We start from the raw sequence: 19,463 nt of genomic DNA, 5'->3' as shown, positions 1-19,463 counted from the left end.
GTTAAGTGCCAAAACTCCTGGAATTTCTTCCTACCGCTTGGCAGAGATTGGGGTGGCCCATTATGATATTTTAGACATAAGAGAAATTCTAGCAGAAGTCCAGGCAAAAAAAGAAAAAAAAGAAACACGTATAAATGCCTGTCTGGAAAAAGGATATGCAGCATCTGGAGAGGCACAGGTGCCCCATCTCTGCTCTAGTGCTATGCTGGTCTTCGTCTTATTACTGCCTGGTGGAAATCCCATATAATGTATTCTGAAATCCCTCAAATGAAAGCTGGTGAAAGTATAAAAGCAGCCTGTACTCCCAAAAGGCTGGCATAGCACACTTTTGATCCGGGATGGTGGGTATGCACAAAAAATGTTTGCTCCATTATAAGGAACTGAACATTTTGTCAGATGAAACACATGATGTTCAGAATGTAGTGTTTTCAAAGAAAACCATGCAAATACTTAAGTCTCTTGTACACTAGTCTAGAGATCCATGTATACAACAAGAAGCTCTGCCCATTCACAAGCTTCCTAGCAAAATCAGTTCTGACCACACCAATTTCAGAAGTGGGGCTGAATCCAGTCTGTTCCCCCTCAAGCAGTGGTGATCAGTGCTGATCAAGCTGCTCATGTTGCTAATCTGGTGCTGTGCCCATGACCACAGTGTGGTAGCTTAGTACTATGACTCAGTGTCTCCAGTCATGTGCAAAAAACATTTTTTTTGCATGTGCTCCCCACTCAAGGAAGTTTCTAGATCAGACTGTTGAAATATTTAACTTGTAAGATCCTGTGGCAGTAGTTGCAGTGATTTCTGTTGTGAACTGTCCTGGGATCTTGGGATGAAGGACAGTATACAAATTTTAACAACAACATCACTGAGTGGTTAAAATTCACTATGGCACTTGAACAGTTAGAAGTCCTCACCAATTGATTGTTTATTACTCATATCCATCTGTTCTGGATATCCCTCTGAGAAACTAGTGATCAACTCCCCACAAAGCATTGCTATGACTTTTAAGTAATCAAATGATAGGACATTACTTAATAATTTCCTAACACAATTTCATGAACATAAAGGACACTACTACAGGTAGCATATTATTAACTTTAAAAATCTGTACTTTATGTTGGATAATGTTATTCCACATTCTGTTAAGTCCTGATTTAAGGTTTCATTTGCGGAAATCTGCAACTCCAACCATATTTCCCTTGCTTGACCTAAATTACAAGAAAAAAATATTACTTTTCATTATTAATGCCCGAAGAAACTTAATTTCAGTTTACATTCATTCTGTGGTAGTATTTTCAGAGATATGTATAGGGATATTTCTATTCCACAAGCTAGATCCCCAAATCTCTTTATCAGGCATCCCCAAACTGCGACCCTCCAGATGTTTTGGCCTACAACTCCCTTGATCCCTAGCTAACCGGGAAGATGGGAAATTGTAGTCCAAAACATCTGGAGGGCCGAAGTTTGGGGATGCCTGCTCTATATGTATGCACCTTCTTGTTTAAATCGTGTACATCATCCATAGGCTAGGATACCAGCATTATAATGTAACAGCCAAAATAATATATCACAGTAATATTACCCTATTAATAAGGTGGTTATAATGTAGTGAACTGTTACGGTTAAGGTTCATATCCAGCCGTTACCAAAAGAAAGTGTGTATTTGGGGGTGAAAAGTAGTTTGAATATATTTCTCTAAGCATGGACATCCTCATATGCTAGATACCACAGTACTGCATAGATGTAATAGTCTAACACAGGCACCCCCAAACTTCGGCCCTCCAGATGTTTTGGGCTACAACTCCCATGATCCCTAGCTAACAGGAGGGCCGAAGTTTTGGGGATGCCTGGTTTAACATCTTGACCCACTGCAAATATAACGGCCTGCCCCTGGGCTCACACATGGACTCAATTTTCTCTGATATGAGTTTTGAAACTTTCACTATTTTAGGTTAACTGTGTGCAGCTTGCCATGTCATCCAAACTCAGACAAACTGGTTAATCTTAACTACAGTTAGAGAAACTCAGACAAACTGGTTAATCTTAACTACAGTTAGAGGAAATGAGCCAACTTCAAGCCATAGTTTGTGAAGCAGGCTTGTTTTCACTAATCATAGTTAAAATTAACCACACTTAAGAGTTTGGACCACATACTACGCTATGGTTAATCTAAAAGGGAAGCAGAAGGGCTGGGGAAGAGCAGCAACTCAAAACTTCTGCTTTGTGTTAAACCCCAGGTTCAATCCCTGGCATCCCCAAGTAGGGACTCCCTGCCTGAAGCGTTTGAGAGCCAATGCCAATCAGTACAGACAATACCAGATGTACCAGTATGACCCAGCTTTCTATGAACCTAAGCTTCCAGTCTCCTAATTATTGCCATGCTGGAGGAGTGGATGGGGTGCAGGGAACATACACAAGCATGGGGGAGGCAAGGCACATTTTCATTACACTGAACCACTGTTTACTGTTAGATCTGACTGCAGCCAGTTTCCCAATCTCTTAACCATGGTTAAAAGATCAGGATGAAGGCATGTTTTCTCCTCTCGACTGCCACATTAATCTCCTTATCCTTTCATTTTTCAGCATAAAGTATTGAGTAGTATTACATTTGCAGCAACCCTAACCGTAGCTGACTTTAAGCAGTTTGAAACTGGTTTGCAAGCTAGGATTAAAGGTAACCATGGTTAGCAATAACCTTAGTGCAGATTAATATTTTCCACTCTAATTTAATTCTCAACTTAAAACAGGCAAATATTAATATTTTTTAAACTTTTTATTGCTGTTTTATTTTATTTCTTTTGGTAACCAAGTTTTCAACTCAACTGTACAACCTACATTGTAAGAAGCTGCAAGAAGCAGCTATAGGGGAAACTTCAAAGAGCAATTTTCCTTCAAAACTGGTGAAAAAATAATACAGTATGTTAATCTGCTCGTGAAAACCAGAAGAACAAATAAAAAGAGCCTGCTTGACTAAAATGCAGTTCCAAGCCAAATCTGGATTGTATTAAATTCAGACATCCAATTAATACTTACACTTGTTCTTTAAGAGCCCTGAGGAATTTCTCAGTAGATTCCTCCGTTATCTCCTCATCTAAGCTAGCCAAGTAGCTATAGATAAATGCAAAAGTGTCATATGGAATGCGGGCTGCTCCACCTTCTGGATCACTTGAAAGAATTTCACAGGCATGTTTCATAGAACTGAGTAAGGACTGAAAAAGATAAAAGGCAAGCGTACATTAGCAGCCATGTGCTACAATAAAGTGAAGTAATGAAAGTATAGAGTGATCTGTGCATGGCCATTGCAAGAGCCACATCAAACACCAATGATATATAAGCAAAAAGTATGGAAATTGTGTAGAAATTATGTGAGATGATGCTGCATGTTTCTAATTTATTGCATATGCCAGGAAGTCATGGCTAATTGCACAGAGATGTGCTAGGAAACTGCACAGAAGCATGTGCCATCATCAGGCTGTAACAATCTACTAGGATTCACATGCTTTTTTCTGATTAATGCATTCATAAAATCTGAAGCACTCCTCAGTTTACTAGTATAATCCTAAAAGGTGATAGGTAATCTGTTTATAAGACAAAAAGAAACTCAGTATAACATTAAAAAAAGAATGTCATCCAGTGCAACTAAACAGGCATAATTGAATGGCACCATGGAGTGAATCTGCAATTCCGGTACATGTTACTCCTAATTTCTACTATGACATGGTCTCTTAACTTCTACTCAAACTGAAAATTTCAGGTAATATTCAGGTGAATATTAGGAACCAAATAAATGATACTGTTAAGGAAGAAACATGTCACCTCTGTAATGAATGATGAATGTGAAACTGTTTCCAAATTTTTAAAAGCAGATTTCCAATACAAAATTTAAGTTGAAAACCTGTGAGCTAAGGCATGTCTCAAAATCCAGAGAGAGAGAGAATATATATATATATATATATATATATATATATATATATATATATATATATGAATCTTGATCTTTCAAAATTCTAAACACTGCAAACAGATACACGTTATGTTTGACAGGCCTACATACCCCACCAAGAGCGCTACATGCAAGGGCAAAGAACTTCATCCATTCCACTCCTTCTAAAAAATTGTCCAGTCGAAGAAGGTTGCGGAGCTGTTCGATTGGCAAGCACAAGTTTTTCCACTTTCTCTGAAGGTCTGATATTTCCACAGTTCCCTTTTCAGAGAGCTTTAAAAACACATGTACATCATAAATAAACCATAAGAAAACAGTATGAAAAGTTAAGTTACCTCTAAAAGAACATTCATTTTAGATGTTTAAAACATTTTAAAATCTATGCAGCATTCTCCCTAGTTTGACAGCTGTTTTTTTAAAAAAAAAATATCTAAAGATGTTTCATAGGAATACTGAGGACACATTCTACAAAAACTTTTACCTGTTTATGCAAAATTTTAAGGAGTCCTGGAGTCAGACCAGTGTCATTTTTCTGTGTGGCTACTGGCCTTTCAAGACGGTCCTTCACAGGAAGAGGTTCTCCATTTGACAAAGCATAGAAATACCTATGATAGCACAAATGCAAAAATATGGTTCAGGTCTAATAAATAAATATTCAAAATCAGTACATGAATTTAAAGGTCAAATGTGTATAATGGTGGCCCAATAGGCCCTTTCAGTGAGAAAAAGCCATTTCCTCTTAGGGTGGAAGGGAGTAGGGAGACTTCCTCCCATAATGCAGAGAAATGTGGATTTAAAATTCCATGGGATGAGGCCTTGCGGGTAGAAAACTACTAATGGTAAAATAATTAAGCATCGCTCTCTGCCACAATTCTGCTACCCATTGGGAAACATTTTTTTTCTCATTCTTAGAGGTTGTTCAGCTGCCATTGCACACCAATGCATTAATGTTGTTTAGGCCAAAATGCCCAAGAATGCCAGTTTGGTTAAAACTTTGAGTGGACTGCCATTTCTCCATCCTCAGGAACCATCTTTTTTCAACTAACTGTTTTATTATCATTTTGTCTAAGCGAGACAGTAACATTCATGAGCCAAACCTGCCAAATTGGCTTATAACCTGCTAAATTGAGCAGGTTTCTGTACATACAAGAGTTCTCTAGCACACCTGCATCAAGCTGGACTGACCTCCCCTTGCATCAGGCAATGCATGGGGAGGTCACTCCTGATTAGCGCTGGGTTCAGGTGAGTGAGAGTTCTCTGCAGGAAACATTTTCATGCACTTGGACCAAGCAAGACTGACTTTCTCACAAAGTACAATCCTGCTTTGCAAAAAAGCTTCAGAAGCTCCTTACAACCAGTTGGCTGTTGGGCACTTTGGAAGTTGTGCAAGTGGGCTTTGCCTGTGCTGCCAGCTGGCCACTCCCACAGATATGCTATCTAATAGCGATAATAATAATAATAATAATAATAATAATAATAATTTATTTTTATTATTATTATTATTATTATTATTATTATTATTATTATTATTATTAATATCACGCCCATCTGGCTGGGTTTCCCCAGCCACTCTGGGCGGCTTCCAACAGAATATAAAAATACAGTGGTACCTTGGTTTAAGTACACAATTAGTTCCGGAAGTCTGTACTTAACCTGAAGCGAACTTTCCCATTGAAAGCAAAGGAAAGTGGATTAATCCGTTCCAGACGGTACGCGGAGTACTTAAGCGTACTTAACCTGAAGTGAACTTTCCCATTGAAAATAATGGAAAGTGGATTAATCCGTTCCAGACGGGTCTGCGGAGTACTTAAACTGAAAGTACTCAAACCGAAGCATACTTAAACCGAGGTATGGCTGTACAATAATCTATTGAACATTAAAAGCTTTCCTAAACAGGGCTGCCTTCAGATGTCTTCTAAAAGTCTGGTACAGTAGTTGTTTTTCTCTTTGACATCTGATGGGAGGGTGTTCCACAGGGCGGGTGTCACTACCGAGAAGGCCCTCTGCCTGGTTCCCTGTAACTTGGCTTCTCACAACGAGGGAACCGCCAGAAGGCCCTCAGCACTGGACCTCAGTGTCCGGACAGAACGATGGGGGTGGAGACACTCCTTCAGATATAATGGATTGTTATGTGAAGACTTCTGGATCAGGGCCATTAGTTTCAGTTTTCTACTCACGCATAAGACCACTGAAGTACATCACGCGGTTGGGTCCTGATAGCAGCCTTGGTAAATTGTTTCATAATATCTGGCAGTTCAGGAGGAACATGGATCTGCTGCGCACAGAACATAACATCTGGAACAGGCATGGTTGTACTAGGTCCCAAACCAGAAAGCTAAGAGAACTAAAAAGAACATTATTCCTAAACAGATGACCCTCATGACCCCTTCCAACTACAATTCCACGAAGCTATTTCAAGCTGTCTTACTGTCCTTGCCACACCGCCTGATCTTCTTGAACATGGTAGTGTCATCATCGCTATTTGTCGATCCTCCCTCCCTCCCCGGTCAAATTTCCCCACACATATGTAACAATTTCCCTTGCCATAACAATTCCTTCAGATTTGTTCTCAGCGCGAACTTTGTACTGCATACTAAAGCATCAATACTAACACAAAAAGAGACCAAAGGTCACCAAAGCATAGCTAATCATCCTTCAAGTAGATGCTTGTCATAGGCTGCAGTGCTACATATAAAACTCAATCACATGCCTATCTACTTGGAAGTAAATCCCACTGAGTTCAATGAGGTGTTAGGCTTGTTGCCATTATCTCTTAGGTATACAGTACCGGTAAATACTACTGAATTCACTGGGAATTGCTTTCAAGCAAAGATGAATTGAAGTAAAAGTGTGTAAGTGTGTGTAAGTGTGTGTGTGTGTGTGTGTGTGAGAGAGAGAGAGAGAGAGAGAGAGAGAGAGAGAGAGAGAGAGAGAGAGAGAGAGAGAGAGAGAGAAGCACTGTGGCTATGGAGTACAGTACTAGTGAGTGTCAACTACAGGAGCCTAAAGTGGACCGCTGATGCTGAAAATGTCCCTGCTTGTACATGGGGGGGGGGAAATCTCACACATCCAGCATGCTTATAAAAATGAAGTATGTGTGTGTAGGTTAGGGACTGTTCTCTGCATATAACATCTACTGCAGGCATCCCCAAACTTCGGCCCTCCAGATGTTTTGGACTACAATTCCCATAATCCCTGACCACTGGTCCTGTTAGCTAGGGATCATGGGAGTTGTAGGCCAAAACATCTGGAGGGCCGCAGTTTGGGGATGCCTGATCTACTGCTTTCAACAACAAAGTGGTAAAAGGAGCTCACCCGTGTACCCGATGGAGGTGGGGGAAGGCCGGGCTGTGCAAGAGATTCTGCACATACATACACACGGGCGTAGCCAGGATTTATGTTGGGGGCGGGCAGAACCTCAGTTAAGTACAGTATTTCTATTGATTTATTTGATATGGAGGGGGGTCGCTGCCCCCCATGGCTACGTCCGTGCTTGTGTGTGTCTACACACACACACACACATACACACACACACACACACACACACACACAAACAAACATATATATTACTGTATACATATAAATAATACACACACACACACACAAACTGTGCCCTCAGAGTTTGGGAAAGAGACGGCAGGATTAATACCACAATGACTTATCACAGATGTATATATATGCAGTTTTTTGCCTCGCGAATATCCCCGGCGCCGCCCCCGCCCCCCCCCCGGTTGAAACGGCGCCCGGCGACTCCAGGAGAAGCGGCAGAAGCGGAGGCCATTTACCTCTCCGGGGCTTTTAAACCCCTCGCCCTCCCTCTCGAAAGGGACGAGGCTGCCCGCCGCCGTTGAGTTGCTATGGCAGCGCGCTCGCGCCTCGCCGTCTCGTAGCAACCGCGAAAACCATAGAGAAGCGCGGGTGGGGGGTGTTCGGTGGAACGCCTAGAGCGACACTTGAAAAGCCGCGTTCCGCGAGGACGCGAAAGGAGCGGGTGAGAAGGGAAAAAAACCCTCTATGGTGGAAAGCCCCTCATGTGCTTTGCTGTGGGAGCTAGCTGGGATAGAAAAGCCCTCCGAGCTTCGGGCCGGAAGTGCAGTCTCTGTGTCGAACGCCGGCGATTCGACGTTCTGTGGGCACGGACATCGGGGACGCAGGCGCAGTAGGAAGGGAAGGCGCGTTTAGATCGCCCAACTACCAAGGTGGGTCCTTGGGGGGGGGGGCATAGCTGCCAAGTTTTCCCTTTTCTCGCGAGGAAGCCTATTCAGGATAAGGGAAAATCCCTTAAAAAAAGGGATAACTTGGCAGCTATGGGTGGGGGACATACCGGTAGAACCCGCCTCGTCTTGTCACAGAAAAAAGGCGGGGTATAAATAACATTTATTTTCTATATCTGTAAATAATGTACTATATTATATATTCTCATATACAGTATATGGCTTTTTTCAAAAAATGGGGTGCATTGGGGCTATTTCAAAAGCATCAAGTCAGTGCTCTCCCCATCCTTTGGAAGTAGGTGGTGCTGTTCTAGGACAGAGATTCAAGCAATTGTTCACATTTTCAATACTGCTTTGATCTTTAAGAAGGGCCAGATTTTTATTTTAAAAAGTAAATAAAGCATATTATAGAATCATAGTTGGAAGGGACCCTGAGGATCATCTAGTCCAACCTCCTGCAACGCAGAATAATCATTACAGTATTCCAATTATTATTGGAACTGAACTTAGCACTTTGATGGGTGTAATCTTCACGTTAAAGGTGTTCACAGCAGAGACTTGTAACAAATGATGCACACTTTTAAGGATCCCAAAACAGTGCCGGAGTTGGGTGGCTAAGGAGAGATTACTGGAGCAAGCCTTGTAAATCCTGATTTGCCTTTCAGCTGTCGCTTGCAGGTATGGAATTCTCTGAAGTGCTCACAAAACTCATCCATCCACAAGGATCCCTTAAAAGAATGGAAAAACTCCACGCAGAGAAAGGGAGACATAGGCAGGTGTCTCCACTGAAACTAATGGGGATGGCTACTTGCACAGAAGAAACCTGCATTCAGTCAGAATGCACTGTCTCTCAAAACTAATCTTTACAGCCTTGAAGACTAGAAACTTGCTCAGACAGTCCATGCACCAGGTACAATCATACCTTATGTTATGGTCGCTTCAGGATGCGTCTTTTCGGGATACGGACACGCCGAACCCAGAAGTCCTGGAACGGGTTAGTTCCGGGTTCTGCGCATCTGTAACCTGTGTGCATGCACAGAAGCACTAAATCGCGCTATGCGCAGAAGCACCAAATTGTGTCACGTGCGTAGGCGCAGCACTTCAGTATGCGGACTTTTCATGTTGTGAATGGGCCTCCAGAATGGATCCTGTTCGCAACCAGAGGTGCCACTGTACTGAATAATGTATTCGTGGCACCACAGAAAGTTACTATCCTACTAGCACTTGGAATACAGTATATATAGAGCTGAACAGCTTAATCTGAACACTGTTTTGTTCCTACAGTATTGCCTTGTATTTTGATTTACTGATAAAATGTCAGTCCCATGCCATTGTTTATGGTTATATAAAAAAAACTAGAAATATCACCTTCCTTTGGCAAGTACTCTTGGACTTGCAAACTTGGGCTTTTCTTCTTTTTCATTTTAAAGTACATTTCTAGTCCTTGGAGGCAACAGCGAAACATATAGAAAATGGGTGGTGAGATATGGATAGCAAGTATGAAGCACCCCACATACTTATGTTCCTCTCCCATTACTAATAGAAGCACAATACATAAACTTAGAGTAAGTGCACTTAATTTGTGTAATTGATACAAGTAAACAGAACCCAGTTTCATGTTGGCAGCTTTTGGTTCCACCCGCTCCACTCCCTTTAGAACAGAATACACACAGCCCTGCTTTGTGCTGCAATAAGATAGCAAGTGTCGAAGGCTTTTTCTTAATAAACTTTAATAATCTTTGCAGATCAGGTTGTCCGGGATAAAAACAAAAATTACAAGATACTGCATTTCTGCAAAATGCTACAGGAAAAAGCACAGCATCGCTGGCAATATCCCAGTGGTAAGACTGCTTGGATATTAAAAACAAAAACAAAGACCATCAATGACAGATAATTGTGCAACCAAACACATGTATTACCAGAAAATGCAGTATTTGGGGGTAAAATATGCTCCTGTACAGAACAGTACACCATTATAAATATTGAAATGTGTAATATTTGCATGTCCCAGAGGATCAGGCACAAAAGACTCAAAAATTAAGATCTTTGTACAGTGAATTAGAAGTGTTTTTGGCCATCTCTCATTACTATGCTCTTTTTATTTGGAATTTTGTGAAATATTTATGTAGAAATAAACCTCAAGAGTATCAACACATTTTATAGCCCAGAATGTCTAAGATGAGGTAATGCTGCAAAATACCAAAGATGGACCTCTTGTTAGATAGTCCAGTTAGATAGTCCAGTTCCACTTCTATTACACAATTCTACTATTCTACTGGGCATGAGCGTAGATTGTCAGAAATCTTGACTCCAATCACCACCTCTGCTCCCCAAACATGGAACCAGAACAGCTCTCGACGTATTTCTGCTTTTTCTTTCAAGCACAAAGACATATCCTGAAGACAGTAGACCAATTCCTTGGTTATCTATTCAATACACATAATTAAATATACATGATGTTCAAGGACACAGTCCTGAGTGGCCACACAACTGCATAGCATTAATGTTTCTCAATACAATAAACCTAAATCAATTTCTCACTGTTTTTGAATAGGATGTTGTGTGTTTTAAGCACACAACTGAACTGTACTTAAAGCTTCGGCATAGTTCCATTTGTCTCAGAACTATTTACATTAAAAAAGCATATCTACCTGCAGAAAACAAGTACACATATAAAAATAGGACAATTGGTGAACTTGATTGGGGGGGGCTCTTCCTTAGCGTTATCATTGTAAAGATCAGCTCTTTATTTTATTTTTGGTTCTCTTTCTGCTGTTGTTAATACTATAAAGGTTTTCTCCCAATGAATCTACTAAATTCCCCCCCAAAACCTCCAGCATTACTGCCATGCAAAATTAATGATAACCATTTCTAGAATGTCATTTTTAAAATGATATGGTATAAAGTCCATAGTACAAATTGCAACTTTGGTTATAAGAAGGTTTCAGGCCACTCAAGAAAAAAGGAGGGTCTTTCGTAGCATGTTCCAGCCTTTATGTTCTCTGTGCTCTTGAATAAACATGTCAGATAACCTTCTCCGCTATTCTCTCAGTAAATAAATCCTTGTAAGCATTTAAACTGTATAGCTTCAAAGATGTAAAAAGGAAATATTGGCTTATGCATTGGAAATGCATTCTTCCACAAACCTCTCAATTAGCAAATTTAAGTATTCCTGCCACTTAGCTCTAATGAACTTTGATTTAAGTGCTTAGAAATTCATTAAAAATTCTGTCTTTCAGTGCCAAGGAATTAATGCCTTCCAGCCAAACAAGCAATGCCAAAACTGCTTGAAGGAGAAAAATTCATCTTGATTTACCAGTTACTGTACAATATTATAAACTTACACATGGAAAAAGATAATCAGGCAATAGAAAATTTACATCAGCTTTGATGTTATATAAAATGATAAAAAAATGAAGCTTATGTGTTCTTGCCACAGCCACTTCACTGCTGACTGTAATGATCATTTTGTTTTTATATTGATGAGCCCCCAGCTTTGCAAAAATTACATTTGGGCAATGGCCAGAGCCACCATAAAAATGCAACTTTTTTTTTAAGTGTCTTGCCTCTTGCAGTATTGCTTTGTGGCACATATGTCAACAGAACAGCAGTCCAAAATAAAGTGGCAACTAGATTTAATAAATTAATATTCTTTTAAAGATGTACAATGAACATTCATTTTTTAATTCAGGGTATTAGGGTATTGCTATTTACACATTTACAGATCTCAGCACTGATAACTTCAGAAGTTGTAGATAAAAGGTGCACAGCCTTGACTGCTTTCTGAACACCATGAAAAAAGTAAGCCAAAATTAAAAGATAAATACCCAGCTGAGAGGATTGTTGGGAAAGATACCCAAAGAATGAAGACCAGTCAATGAAAAAGGACACAAAGGCAAGGGAAGATCAAGTAATTCCATGTGAGCATTTCTATTCTTGTGAAGACTGAGGGGGTGGGGCTGGTGTCCCTTGTTTTCCAGTTTTCCTTTCGTAATTCACAAGTCGTTGCCCAACAAGGTACCTATAATTTTAAAAAAACAACACCATTATGTTTGGTCATCACATGCCGTTCAAAAAAAAAATAGTGGGCAGAGTAAATAGGGAAGTATTATATTTATAATACTTTGCTGATGGAAAATTTGCTTGCAGTCATTAATATCCCAATAGCAAGTATATAGAATACATTTTTAAAGCTTCTTATATAAAAGGAATGAACATTCAAAGTACAGAAAGTTCCAATATTTTTATTTTGAACCCCTGGCTGATCCCCTTTGCAACTTCCAAATGGGTAGGCAATGGGAGAGGGCAGGCCATGGCATACCAACATGAATTGCTTCACAAAATTTCTGGTTTTGAAGAAAAGCTTTCAGTGTTTCCAGCGGCAATGACATTATCAACTCTATTGAGTCTCAAAGCACTGTAAATCTGATCCAGTATTCTGTCATCCCAGATGCTTCAGGAAAGGTTTAAAATACCACTTTCACAATGCTCCAAAATCTATCCATCACTTCTAGCTTCCTAAAACTTTAGGAGACTAGTATTACTGCCCCAGAACTGATGAACTTTACTAATGTAGGTACTCACTTGTCATTTTTAATGTGTTCATAAAGGCGCTTGAACTGACGGACCTGGAAAGATAAGATCCCCATCAAAACCACCACCATGAGCAGAAAAGGATAGATTCGACGTTGCACAAGGTTTTGCATTTCAGGAGTGACACCTGCAAAAAAGTTAGCAAGAGCAAATGAGCTAAAGGTTAAAATCAAGGCTTTACATTTCAAATATTGGAACTGGAGCAACCAACAAGCAAAACTCTACCAATATCAATCTCTTGATTCTTGCCTTTCATCCCACCAAGTGATCCTGCCTTATGCTGCAGGGCTTGTCTCTTTGCTATGGGTGCTCAGTGGCTGCTGGTTTATGTGAACAGAGAAGGATTTTTCCTGAAACCTCTTCTGCTTACTGGTATTCAGACTTATGTCTACAAATAGGCTGCCAGAAAGCTGAATTCATAGAAGCTGGAGCTAATAAAATTATGGCCTGTTTAATATCCAGTTTCATGTTTGGTTTATTACCGTGTCACACACCCCACATATTCTCCCATTGTAGGGACAACCATATTTTATAATGGAAGCTCAGAACATGAACACATTTGTTGTTGCTCAATAAGCCGTTCTCCACTACTCCCTAGCAAGTTACTGCCACATACAGAACAAAGTAAGTAAAGCAGTGTTTTCTGGGGAAGGGCACACTGCTTATCTACAAGGAGAAACCATTTACTACAGCCACACTGCAAACGCTGTAAAGTCATCAAACTTGTATTTGTAATTTAGTTGTATGATTCACCTGAACAGCTCTGAAATGGGGAATTCCAAATACAAATAATTCTGAATCAATAATTCAATCTTGAATGCTGCAGCCATGTTTTTATTTGATTATAAGCTCATTATGTCCTAGATATATCATATTTTTCCATGTATAAGACTATGTCCCCCCATTTTTTAAAGTTTAAAATTGGGGGTCTTATACATGGAATGTTTAAAATATTTCTTAATTTTGGGCTCAAGAAATAGAGGTCGTCTTATACATGGGGGCGTCTTATAGATGGAAAAATACAGTACTTCCAAGGCTACAAATGTGGAATTCAACATCACACTCTTCCAATTCTTCCACCTGCACAAGCATTTCAGCTTGCTAGATGGAGCAACCTCCCCTCTTCTCCTCCCCCATGTGTGGTTCATGGGTTCTCCTGACACCACCACCCCAAGCCAATTTCAGAAATGCATAGGGTGAGGGGAAAGGAGCCCAGTTGCACAAGCGGAAGCCCTTCTGCAGAGCTTCCACCAACGGTGCTGGTTTGGTGAATACCACTCATTGGGGCTTTCTTCTGAGTAGGGTTGCCCAATATTGCATTGTTACTGAATTCTAAAATACTAGCTATTTTGTGGTAGTAGCCCTACTCCCCATCTGATTGTTGTTTATGTATTTTGTACAGTTTCTACTGTATAAATATTCACATATTTAATAGGCTATTTTTGTTTACCTGAAATGATTCTTTTTAGGGTGATATTTTAGCCACCACCTTCAAATTTAGAACATATTTCTAATTCATTTTTAATGACCTAGAAAAACATTTCTTTGAAAACAAAAGCTGGGAATCTCTAAATTTCAGCTAAAGCCTATCAGCTGCTAAACAGCTTCAGGATCTATGTGGTGGTCAGCAAAATAGGTTTAAAGACTCTCAAGGTAATTAAAAATAAAAAGTAGGATAAACACCAACAATTGGGAAACACTTGCCTTCAAGCACTCCAATTGGGGAACAGCCTTTACCAAAGGTGTCATGGGCTTTGAAGACACTCAAACTCAGGACACAAGGGAGAAACGTGCTAAGAGAAAGGCACGCTTGGCAAATCCACACCGTGATCAACTCCCGCCCGGAAACCAATGTCCCTACCGTGGAAGGACGTGTGGATCCAGAATTGGCCTCCACCGTCACTTACGGGCTCATTGTTAAAACTATGTTTATGGAAGACAATCTTACTTGGCTACGAATGATGGCCGAAGAAGGGCCAAAACTATGTATCTCTCCAAATGATGTAACATGATGTTTTCACTGAAGCTAGCAAATGAAATACTTCTTGAACCTTTGGCCAAGATACAAAATGTGGTAAATAAAGTATAGCTACCTAATGGACATGCTTGGCAGAACACTCATTTGACATTCTAACAAAAGATTTTTCACGATTTGTATCTTAAGCTGGGACCCACACAATGAAATCTGTATGCCCATCTGCACTTACCTAGTAAAGGTACAATACCAGAAGCTATGATGTAAGGTACACAAAGAGAAAGCAACAGAACTGAGATAACAGGCGCTGCAAGCTTCCGTATTATAAAGTGTAAGTCAATATTCCTAATTCCATTTGCATAAACCTGAAAAAATAAGACCACAGTCAAGTTGCATGAATGATGGCTGCCCGGCACCTGACATTAAATTTATTACATACAAAAATCTCCATATTTATGATTAAGAAGGAATGACGGTATTATAGCATTAAAATATTAGCATTAAATGTGGCAGTTAATATTTTAAGATCAGCATTTGCATGTAAATGATGGTTTAGTGCTATCTAGATGAGCTGCAGGCTGAAGCAAGCCCAAACAAATTACTGAGCCTGCATATCTCCCCCTCCATGCACAGCCAAGAGCAGTTCTGCAGAAAGTAGTTTCACTTACAAATTAAGGTTGGCTTGCTGCCTCCTACAAACCAGGAATCCTGGCTTACAACAAACTATATTAGTTTATGAAGCCAGTTTCATAACCCATGAGTTGACGTTAACTTGTTTTGAAACTTAATACAGTTTGCTGCTGAAGCCAGGATTCCTGGTTCATAGGACTCACCATTCTTCATTCTTTAAAAGCAAAGTTATTGTTTGCAGACACTTTGCTTAGGGACACTGTATCTCATCCACATAGAGCTAAACTACAATTTAGTTTCCACGTATCACTAAACAGGTGTTTTAGTATATAAATCAACTAAAGCAGATTTGGGAAGGAGAGGGAGAGGTTTTGTTGCACAGGCAAGAAACCTTTGTGCAAATGGGACAACTTGGTTGGACACAACCCATTATTTATGCCCTAATAATCAAGATCATTTTTTCTCCCAATATATAGAAATAAAAATATACAGTATTTAAACAAAAAGCTCAACACAGATAGAAACCCAAAATTGGGGGAGGAGGGACACCTGGGAACAGAGTACTGTATGTGTTAGCTGCTGCTTCATTTGTTTATATAAAAATGGGGGGAAATGTACAAGGAAACAGGCATGTGACTCCAAAGAGCTGTGCATTCTGTATTATGGGCCCAATTCTGTGGCACTCCCTTCCAGTTGAAGTCTGACAGCTTCTCTTCCTATTGATCATCCGACACCAACTGAAGACTTCTTTTTTTATTCCAGCAGGCATTTTAATTGAAGTCTTATTTTATAGTTTTAACTGACTTTTACCCTTCTGCATTGCACACCATTTAGAGATGATTGTAGTTAAGTAGTATATAAATTGTTTAAATAAAATAAATACACTTTAATAATTTCAAGTTGATTTTAAGTCTATAATGTGCTTCTTGCTAGTGTAGATGCCTCCATTATAGTGCATATGTTTTTTTAAAAAGGAAAGTATCTTTTATACTGTGTGTGCAAGGTTTGGTTATGGCTTACACCATGTGACCATTAGCAAACCATTGTAAAATTATAATACAGTTGGATTTAACCCATATTGGCATTTCAGTTTTTAAAATGATACAACCAAGGGCACCATATGTTGAAGATGCTATATAAGGGTGATCTTTTTCACATTTGCCATGTTCAGATGATAATGGCTTAACGGAGGTTTGAATAAACCTTCCCATAACAAAACCAGGAAATCTTCAGTTAATATCTGTAGTTTCCTGTTATATCTGAAGAAGGAAACTGTGGCTAATGACTCTGTAGCAAGACAGAATATGAAGTCATGGTTTCAAGTGAGCTTCTAGCTTATTCCAAAATTGTTTGTCACAGTTTCCCAGTTCAGACAAAACGAAAATTATAGGTAACTTAAGACTTCCTCAACTGTTTGCTAGGTTATACTGAGGAACAAAGCATCTTATTGAGCCAGGATATGATCATCTGAACAAGAAATTTTTAAAAAGCAGAAATAAAACTTAGAAGGTATAGAAACAAAGCATGTTCAACTCATGGAATCAATAAGAAACACATCCTTTGGGGGAAATAATTGATAAAAGTGTGCCTTATATAATAAAAAAGGTTTCTATAGTGTTATTTGTTGGATTGGATTTTGTTCAGCCAATGCATTTGTCATTTCATTAGCATGGCAGACTATTAATCTCATTCATCAAAACTGTCCTATACTGTGAACTGAGCGAGCAATAACATGTTCGGCTACTGCCTTCATTTTATTGCATGAATTGTTAAATTTCATTGCAAGCTGTCTTGAGAATGAAGGCCGGGAGGTAGAATATAAATATTTGAAATAAACTAATAAATCACTCTCTCTCTCTTCTCTCTCACACTCACACACACACATACAGTGGTGCCTCGCTAGACTAATTTAATTCGTTCCAGGGCTCAATTCATCCTACGAAAAATTCGTCTAGCGAGTCCTGGTTTCCCATAGGAATGTATTGAAACTTATTCAATGCGTTCCTATGGGCTCTGGGGGACTGCTGGCTGGCTCGGGGACTTCCAGCTGCTCCGGCGCTGCTGTATCGTGGGGGGGGGGTGCTTCCCGCTTCTCATCCTCCGCTTCTCCCCACCCTCGTCTTGCCCGACAGAGCCGGCATCCGCTTCCCATGTGTGCCAGGCTGCGGCGGGAGAAGTGGAGGAACTGCTTCTCCTGCTGCCACCTGGCACAAAGCCGACATCGGACGGGGCTTCAGAGAGGCGCAGCGGTTCTCCGAAGCCCAGTCCGATGCTCCCGGGTGTCCATGGCGTGGTGGCGGGGGGAGAAGTGGGGGAACGGATCCATTCCTCCACTTCTCCCCCCCCTTTCTTCCTGCGCTACAGCCCTTTGTGTTCCGCTGGTCTCTGCCGGTTGCCCCTCACCAAACATAAAAGTACAAGGAGAACTACTGAAGAAGCCCGTCATATGGGCGAAACAGGCAAAAAAACGCCGGCAGCCTGTCTACTACCATTGACACCTCGTTCGACCTGCTGCCACTTGCTGACCGCTAGATAGCCTCAAAGACTATAAAGACTGGTTTGCCTTTAATTTGTACATACTATCTGTTTAACGTTTGATTTTGGCTCTTGTGTCAGCACTTGTATATGGTTCTCTTATTGTTTTCTCTTTGGATTAATAATACTGGATTGAAACTTGATTGAATTTGGTGCCTTTGCGTGCTGCTTGTTTTATTTTGGACTTTTGAAGAAATTGGCAGCATTAGCCCATTATCTCTGTTTTGGTTGCCCCTCACCGGCAGAGACTAGCGGAATACAAAGAGGAACCAGCTGCTGAGGCGCTGATCTTCCTTTGCCTTCTTCCCTTGCTACAGCTGGTTCCCCTTTCGCTAGACAAATGCCCCTTTCACTAGACAAATGTAGGTTTTGTGATCGGAGGTTTTTATGGCCATGCTTCGCAAGACGAAGCGGCGGCCATAGAAAACCTCGTCGTCTTGCGAGGCAACCTCCGATCGCAAAACCTATTCGTATAGCGAAAAATTAGTCTAACAGGGCATTCATCTAGCGAGGCACCACTGTATATAGTTATTTGTTGCAATTTGTTTAACAATTAATTTGTTTGTTATATTTGCTTTGAGAAATCTAACCAAAAGTAGCCCTGTAAAATTTACTTATATTTTCTCCCTGCTTTTTCCCTTAACACTAGTGACATCCCTTCTGTGCAAAACCTTTGTCAACTTTTGTCACATTCTCCTCTGAGTGATAACCCATTGTAATTTATGCTTTTGGGGAGAGGGGAGAGATGTGAGCTATTTTGTAGTTTCTTGGTCAGGAAAACACAGATCCAAACTGAAAATTCAGTAATACTTTATGGGGATCAAGCCAAAGTCTCCCAAGCGAGAGGAAAGATGCTAAGTTTTAGAGATAGCTAAGGAAGAAGTAAACAGAATAAACCAGGGATAAGGGACCTAGAGTTCTCCAGATGCTATCAGACTCCAACTCCCATCAGCCGCAGCCAACATAGCCAAAATGTCAGGGACGGTGCAAGTTGCAGACCAACAAGCTCTGAAAGGCAACAGGTTCCCTAGTATGGCCAATTTAATGGTCTGTATGTTTTGTCTGCCTCCCTTGCACCAAAGAAGCAGTTCTTACCTGTTCAATAACAGTTTTCAGCCACCACTGAGGGCCCATCAGAGTTATGGCAGCAATTATTTTGGCATGCAGAACACCAAGAGCCCAGTCCTAAGTCAAAACGAAAACAATTATTATTTCTATACTATCGTCAATATGCACAGTGATTGTAGAGTAAAAGTGAGCAGGCTCTTACCCAAAATTGTTGCCTAAAATTTGCTAATGTGGGGAATTTGCTAATACAAAGGAAGGGGAGGAAAATAGATGCAGGGACATATATGAAATGAATGTGTGTTATTTTCGTCACACATACTTAGAGTTAAGTTACAAATGTGAATGTCACTTGATTTTTTTATCTTATTTGTATTTGTACTGATTTTATGCAAATCACCTTTAATACTTTTTTTGTGAAAAGGCACGGAATATATAAAAATAGCCCTATGTTTGCTTTCAGTTTGCTTTCAGTTACAATGAAGCTGAAAATTCTAAGGCCACATTCAT

General features: G+C 40.2%; 2 protein-coding genes and 1 long non-coding RNA gene across 5 annotated transcripts in view; 1 reads left to right on the top strand and 2 right to left on the bottom strand.

Moving 5' to 3' along the window:
- Positions 1-905: 905 nt before the first annotated feature.
- On the bottom strand, positions 906-8,086 carry ROPN1L (rhophilin associated tail protein 1 like). Of its 3 annotated transcripts, none has more exons than XM_035124778.3 (6): positions 7,727-8,086; positions 6,119-6,285; positions 4,423-4,546; positions 4,053-4,214; positions 3,032-3,207; positions 906-1,206 (listed from the first exon to the last, which is right to left on the bottom strand). In XM_035124778.3, exons 2-6 carry the CDS (start codon positions 6,247-6,249, stop codon positions 1,161-1,163), a joined length of 639 nt encoding a protein of 212 aa, XP_034980669.1. In that variant the 5' UTR covers positions 6,250-6,285; positions 7,727-8,086; the 3' UTR covers positions 906-1,160. The 3 variants fall into 3 exon arrangements, with proteins under 3 accessions (XP_034980669.1, XP_088531211.1, XP_088531209.1); XM_088675085.1 differs by having other exon boundaries at positions 6,119-6,276; positions 7,727-8,044; XM_088675083.1 differs by having other exon boundaries at positions 7,257-7,771.
- Positions 8,004-11,023, top strand: LOC148684730 (uncharacterized). The gene is made up of 2 exons (XR_015951323.1): positions 8,004-8,140; positions 8,821-11,023. It is a non-coding gene; the product is annotated as an uncharacterized LOC148684730 (long non-coding RNA).
- MARCHF6 (membrane associated ring-CH-type finger 6) overlaps positions 9,869-19,463 on the bottom strand; it is a 46,170-nt gene continuing 36,575 nt past the window's right edge. Inside the window, exons 23-26 of the mRNA XM_035124776.3 lie at positions 18,984-19,073; positions 14,956-15,088; positions 12,740-12,875; positions 9,869-12,176 (exon numbers count right to left, since the gene is read on the bottom strand). Coding sequence (XP_034980667.1) covers positions 12,086-12,176; positions 12,740-12,875; positions 14,956-15,088; positions 18,984-19,073 — 450 coding nt within the window. The 3' untranslated portion in view covers positions 9,869-12,085. The remainder of the gene's footprint in view (positions 12,177-12,739; positions 12,876-14,955; positions 15,089-18,983; positions 19,074-19,463) is intronic.

The sequence above is a fragment of the Zootoca vivipara genome, chromosome 8, assembly GCF_965207765.1.
Source record: "Zootoca vivipara chromosome 8, rZooViv2.hap1.1, whole genome shotgun sequence".
NCBI classification, from domain to species: domain Eukaryota; kingdom Metazoa; phylum Chordata; class Lepidosauria; order Squamata; family Lacertidae; genus Zootoca; species Zootoca vivipara.
This window is presented reverse-complemented; position numbering and strand designations above follow the sequence as displayed.

What these genes read in the sequence shown, in the direction of transcription:
- ROPN1L (XM_035124778.3), bottom strand. Translation starts at nt 6,249, where the DNA reads ATGCCTGTTCCAGATGTTATGTTCTGTGCGCAGCAGATCCATGTTCCT. An exon ending in TTAAAATTTTGCATAAACAG is followed by an intron (nt 4,215 to 4,422) that starts GTAAAAGTTTTT and finishes GTGTTTTTAAAG; the next exon opens with CTCTCTGAAAAGGGAACTGT. An exon ending in CATGTAGCGCTCTTGGTGGG is followed by an intron (nt 3,208 to 4,052) that starts GTATGTAGGCCT and finishes TATCTTTTTCAG; the next exon opens with TCCTTACTCAGTTCTATGAA.